Raw genomic sequence first — 6396 nt, forward strand, 5'->3', positions numbered from 1 at the left:
AATTTGTGCGGAACAAACAGAGCACACACCTTTCTTAAGCCCAAATGTTGATTTCGGCAGATTTTTGATGAACTCACGCACAGTTTCGATAGAATTTCCGGTGACCACGGATTTTGTTTGGCCCACATGTTGATCTTCATGTATGTCCTCACGACCACTTTAAAACATTGAAACCACTCGTGCAATCTGCTACGGGATAGGCAATCATCGCCATAAAATTGTTTAATCAATTGAAACGGTTTCGTAAAAGTTTTACCAATTTAAAAACAAAATTTAATCTTAACTCTTTGTTCGAAGCTCATTTTCGCACCGATAATAGCCCTGACAGACGAGCAAAATTGATGATTTAGACAGCTGATAGTGAAATTTATTTATTTATTAAAAAAAGTGAAATAAAAGTGTGCGAAAAAGTTAAGAATTTCGGAAAAATGGATAGCAAACTGTGCGTTGTTTATTTCCTGCCATCTAAAACTATTAAAATTTGTTTTTATTAATATACTTGCACATAATTTAATTAGCAGACAAGTTGGCAGATTTCAAGCGACATCTGGCAAACAATTGCAGAAACTAGCCATTTTTTGGGAAGTACATAAATGTAAATTAAGCCCGCTAATGCATATTAGCGCTCTCGTCTGTCGGGGCTATAAAACAAACATATTGACACTTAAAACGCAATAACTTCACTTCCAATCAATGAAATGTCATGAAATTCTCACTGGATAATCGATAAAGATAGCAGATTCTAACACACCAGTCGAAAATTCCTGTTTACTTTGGAACGCACCTTGTATTTCTCTCCAGGGCCGGCCCGTCCAAATGAGAAAACAGAAAAGACGGTACAATTACGAGGAAGAAGATGAGCCAATTGACGATGCCAAGCAAAGTTCTTAAATTAATTCTGTTTTTGCCATTTTTGATATTTTATTGTCTTCAATAGATAAAAGATACGATCAGTTGAAACAAGTTATTAAAACTTTTGAATTTTTATTTAATATTGATCAGCTTCAAACTTTTACAGACAGCCATTTTTGATCATTGTAACTCTCGATGAATTAATGGATATAGACTTTAGCCAAGAAGTCGAGTCTATTGATAGAAAAAGTGTTCAGGAAACTACACTACTTCACGTTTTGAATTATATTTGTTCAAAAGAGTTAATAGATATCGATGTAAATATATTCACGGCAATACGGGTATTGCTAACACTTCCTTTGTTCGGAGCTGGTGAAGGGCGCAGATTCTCTAAACTTATCAAAACCTTTCGCGATTAGAGCCGCGATAACCACAGCGTGCCAGTCGTTTCTTCTTTTCACTACGTGGCGCCAATTGGAAATTTCAAGCAAAGCCAGATCCTTCTCCACCTAGTCTTTCCAACGAAGTGGAGGTCTTCCTCTTCCCCTACTTCCCACGGCGGGTACTGCGTGGAATACTTGCAAAGTTGGAGTGTTTTCATACATACCTACGACATGACTTATCTAGTGCAGCCCTTGTCTCTTAATTCACTGAACTATGTCAATGTCGTCCTATACCTCATACAGCTCATTGTTCCTTCGAATGTGATATTTGCCGTAACCAATGCGCAAAGGACCGTAAATCTTCCGCAGAACCTTCCTCCCGAAAACTCTTAACGTCGACTCACCAGATGTTGTCATCGTCCAAGACTCTGCCCCATATAGCAGGACGGGAATTATGAGTGACTTATAGAGTTTGGTTTTTGTTTGTCAAGAGGGACTTTACTTCTCAATTGCCTACTCAGCCCAAAGTAGCACCTGTTGGCAAGAGATATTTTGCGTTGGATTTCGAGGCTGACGTTGTTGTTGGTGTTGGTAATGGTGCTGGTTCCAAGATAAACGAAATTATCCACAACTTCGCAGTTGATGACAGGAGATATTTCGTCTTGCCCTTGTTCACTACCAATCCCATTTGCTTTGCTTCCTTATCTAGTCTAGAGAAAGCAGGACTAACGCTTGTTAAAGCCAATGATATTAATATCATCAGCACATGCAAGCAGCTGTACACTCTTATAGAAGATAGTACCTTCCCTATTTAGTTCTGCAGCTCAAATCATTTTCTCCAAGAGCAGATCGAAAAAATCGCACTAAAGGAAGTCGCCATATCTGAAACCTCGTTTGGTATCGAACGGCTCGGAGAGCCTTCCCGTCCTTCCCGATCTTGACTCAGCTTTTGATGTTGTTCAACGTCAGTTTACACAGCCGTATTAGTTTTGTGGAGATACCAAATTGAGACATCGCGGCATAAAGGCAGCTCTTTTTCGTGCTGTCAAAAGCAGCTTTGAAATCGACGAAGAGGTGATGCGTGTCGATTCTCTTTTCCAAGATTTGTCGCATGGTGAATATCTGGTCAGTTCTTGATTTGCCAGGGCTAAAGCCACACTGATAAGGTCTAATCTGTTTGTTGACGGTGGGCTTTCATCTTTCACACAATACGCTCGATAGAAGCTTATACTATGTTCGGACCGACAACGAAAACATGTTTTCGTGGGAAAACTGGTTTTCGCACGAAAACTTGTGTTTTCGTCCATGTAAAATCTGTCAAACGAAAACACAGTTTTCGCTGAAAACTTCTTGAAAACTTACATTCCACTCATTATAATCGGTGCCTGCTCTAGTTTAATCGATTTTTTTGGAAGACATATTTTGCCGGCCCTAAATTGTCACTTGATATTTGTTTACATTCCATATAAAATACAGCTGACAAGTAAATCATTTCGAAAATGGAAAAACAAAAGTACAAAAAAAGAAGTTGTTGGAGTGATAGGGCAAAAGCCCTATTAATTGAATTGTGGCGGAACAAAGTAAGTGCTTTTCGCGGACCCAAGAAGAACAGCCATATAGTGGAGGAAATGGCAATGGAGATGCAGCAACAAGGTGTGCATTTCACGGCGAGTGAAATAAAGTCGAAAATGCACAACCTTTCACAGAGATATAGGTATGTAATTAAATAAAATTAAGAAAAAATAGAGCTTTTACATATATATCATGTTTTACAGGAAAGAGAAGACAGCAGTCGGGTCAACTGGCGGTTCTCCCTCGCAGTGGCCACTTTACGAGAAAATGAGAGCCGTGCTGTTGCCGTACGTCAGCTACAATGCCGAGAACTTAGTGGAGGAAAGTTTTCAAAGTAAGAAACATTTGTTTTAATTCAATATATTATTTATATTTACATGTATATTTAAATTTTTAAAAAGGTTCTACCAACTCCGAACCACTCCAAATTTCGGTGGAAACGGCTGCGGTTGCTGCATCGCCATTGCCATCACCGATTTGCCTACCATCGCCCTCAGCTATGCCGATGTCGCCAAGAGATACTTCTTCGGTACCAGTACCGTCTCCCGAGCCGAGTGATGCTATCAATAAAAAAAGGAATAATTTTCAAACCATAATTTTAAAAAAATTTGAACAAATAGAAAAGCAGCTCGAAAAAGCAAATCAGCAATCCCTTGAAACCAGCAAAGAAATTAAGGACTTGACAAAAAAAATGGTTGAAAATGATAACAAAAAAACCGAAATGATGGAACAATTTATAAAAGATTGTAAAGAAACAAATGAACGATTGCTTCAATTTCTAAATAAATAAAAAAATTAATATAAGTATTTTCTGTTTAACGTTGATATGTATTATTTTTTATATGGAAAATAAAATTGAATTTTGTTTGGTGTGTACAACTTTATCTTTGATTTAATGTATATGCAATTGTGTAAATTGTGTTTACGCTAAATGGATACGTACAATGGCACATTTACGCCTGAAATTTCTCTAGACATTTCGCTTAGTAAAGAACAACTATCCATTTCTTTTTTAAGTGATGACGTCTCATAAATTTGAGAGTCATTACATCGCCCGGGACTTCCAACGTTTATGTAAGTAAAACGGTATCTGAAAATATATTGTAAACATTACTTATGTACTTATACATATGTACATATATTGAGTTTTAGACTTTACTTAGAATCAACTAATGCCATTAAAACGGTGGAATACCATCCTTTATAATTATAATAATCAACAGCTTCGTCAGATGATGGATGAATCTCAATGTGGCATCCGTCTGTAAACAATTATTAGAACATTAGCGCAAATTTAAGATTTTATAACCAATATTACCAATTGCTCCTAAGCATTGTGGGAATCCAATTACCTCGAAACCAGTCACCAATTCGGTTATATTTTCTCTGTTTAAAGGCAACATTTTAAAACAGGATGGCTGCAGTAATCTCCAGATTTCGGTGCAAAATTCCAGTAAAATTTCGCAAACCGTAGATTTTCCTACACCGAACATGTTGGCGATACTACGATACTCTGCAGATGACCCTAAAGCAAATAATGTTATAGCCACTCTTTTCTCGATAGAATAGCTTTTCGGTAATTTGTATCCATTTTTGTAACGGGCGGAGGATGTCACATAATTTATCAAAGGAACTTCGGTTCATGTGAAAGTTCTCTTTAAAAAAAGCACAACCGTTTCGTTGGCAATCGTGTTCCCAAAACTGATTCTTACGTTGCTGGAATTAATAATATATAATTGAAAACTTTTGCATCAATAGGAACATATACACACTTTTGTCCAACATGAATTAATCGGCATCCCAGTGTCCTTTATTAAATCTAATACGATTAGATATTGTTTCTTTAACTCGGCTATCTCTTTTGTCAAGGCATGGTGCTGAGTAGTAAGACATTCCAATAGTTCTCTTGAAGAATTGTCGATGAGCAGGATATTTATTTGGCTTCTCAAAGCCAATGCTTTCGCAATTAACATCTTTTTCTCAGAATTCTAAAAAAAACACGATCGTTAGTAATAATTATAAGCAAATATTAAAGATTTCAAAACTTACCATTCTCGTTGCTCAAATGTAAACAAACAAATAAATTTGTGAACTGTCAGTGAAAACTCAGCGAAAACACAAATTGTCGGTCCGAACGACTTACGTTCCACAACATACAAATGTGTTTTCAAAATGTTTTCAATGTCGGTCCGAACATAGTATTATACGCGATGTTGAGGAGGCTTATACCATGGTAGTTGACGTAGATTGGGAGGTCTCCCTTTTTGTGGATTGGACAGAGCACAATTAAATTCCAGTTGTTGGGCATGCTTTCGTCCGACAATATTCTACAAAGAAACTGATGCATGATTCTTATCAATTCTTCAATCATAGATTTTGTGTACTTAATAGCTTTGTGGTTTGTGATATTGGTAGTGTTAACTCCCCCACCTCTAAATCGAAGCGTCTCGTCTCGTCGAATACAAATTTTCGGGATGATTAATTTTAATTGTTGTTTTTTTTATAATTTCTTCTTTTTTTGCCTTTTTTATTTCAATTTTTATTTTAAAATATATAATTAATTTTTTAGTAAAAAACCAATTGTGCGTATTAACAATAGTGTATTAAGGGGGAGCCTGCTTTAGAGACTTAAAAAAACGAATTTGTTTTTTTGCTTAAGTCTCTTTAAAAATAATCTAAGAATATGTCCCCTACTTATAGATGGGAATTCGAAATATTTTGAACGCTAGAAGGGAAATATTGACCGAGCGTCTAGCAGATATATTAGCGCGTTTAGTTGTGAATTTTCAATAAATCGATCCCTAATTGTAGATATCACGGCAAATTTATTGGTTTGTAAACGCTGACTTCCTTCGCTTTTCTTATCAAGTCGTATAATACTCAGGGGTGTTGTGGAATCCAAGACAGAATTGCTTAGCTGTCAGAATTGCAAACCAATTTCATTATTTTCATTGGTGTCACAGAATCTGATTAGATTTTCGTCTTTTCGAACATACGCAAAACCAATATTCGAATCAGCTGTATACTAATGTGACAAAACTTAAATTAAAGAAAGATTTTAAGAGATAACATTTATCGAATGAATAAAGACGCATTTGGGTGTTAAATTACATTTATTACGTTTTGTAAATCTAATATCTTTAAATATCCGAATTCTTTTTTCCAAAAACTCAATAATTAAGACATTTCGTGTTTTATACTCATGTTTCCCCTATAGAAATAAAGATAAATTAATTCGAAACAAGAAAATGACTTGATTTCTTAACTTACATTTCAAATCTGTGAGCGACTATCTTCTTGCTTTGTTTTCTGATAGCAAAACCGATAAAATTGGTTTCCGTGACACCAAAATCGATACAAATTCTGTTTCGAATATCAAACTAATAATATCTGAATTCGTGACACATACTACGTTTTTTGATCGGTTAAAATTTTGATTCCGACAACTATCAGATTCCACAACACCCCTGACTATGTTCGGACCGACATTGAAAACATCTTGAAAACACATTTGTGGGTTGCGGAATCTAAGTCGTTCGGACCGACAATGTGTGTTTTCGATGAGTTTTCGCTGACAACTCACAAATTT

At 36.0% G+C, this 6396-nt stretch overlaps 2 protein-coding genes across 2 annotated transcripts; one reads left to right on the forward strand and one right to left on the reverse strand.

Moving 5' to 3' along the window:
- Nucleotides 1-2665: 2665 nt before the first annotated feature.
- Nucleotides 2666-3597, forward strand: LOC120766727. Its single transcript, XM_040092376.1, has 3 exons — nucleotides 2666-2949; nucleotides 3011-3141; nucleotides 3209-3597. Exons 1-3 carry the CDS (start codon nucleotides 2735-2737, stop codon nucleotides 3595-3597), a joined length of 735 nt encoding a protein of 244 aa, XP_039948310.1. The 5' UTR covers nucleotides 2666-2734.
- A 713-nt stretch (nucleotides 3598-4310) lies between these two features.
- On the reverse strand, nucleotides 4311-4868 carry LOC120766728. Its single transcript, XM_040092377.1, has 3 exons — nucleotides 4857-4868; nucleotides 4580-4795; nucleotides 4311-4523 (listed from the first exon to the last, which is right to left on the reverse strand). Exons 1-3 carry the CDS (start codon nucleotides 4857-4859, stop codon nucleotides 4311-4313), a joined length of 432 nt encoding a protein of 143 aa, XP_039948311.1. The 5' UTR covers nucleotides 4860-4868.
- Between the last annotated feature and the right edge of the window lie 1528 nt (nucleotides 4869-6396).

Source organism: Bactrocera tryoni, chromosome 1 (genome assembly GCF_016617805.1).
Source record: "Bactrocera tryoni isolate S06 chromosome 1, CSIRO_BtryS06_freeze2, whole genome shotgun sequence".
NCBI classification, from domain to species: Eukaryota; Metazoa; Arthropoda; class Insecta; order Diptera; family Tephritidae; genus Bactrocera; species Bactrocera tryoni.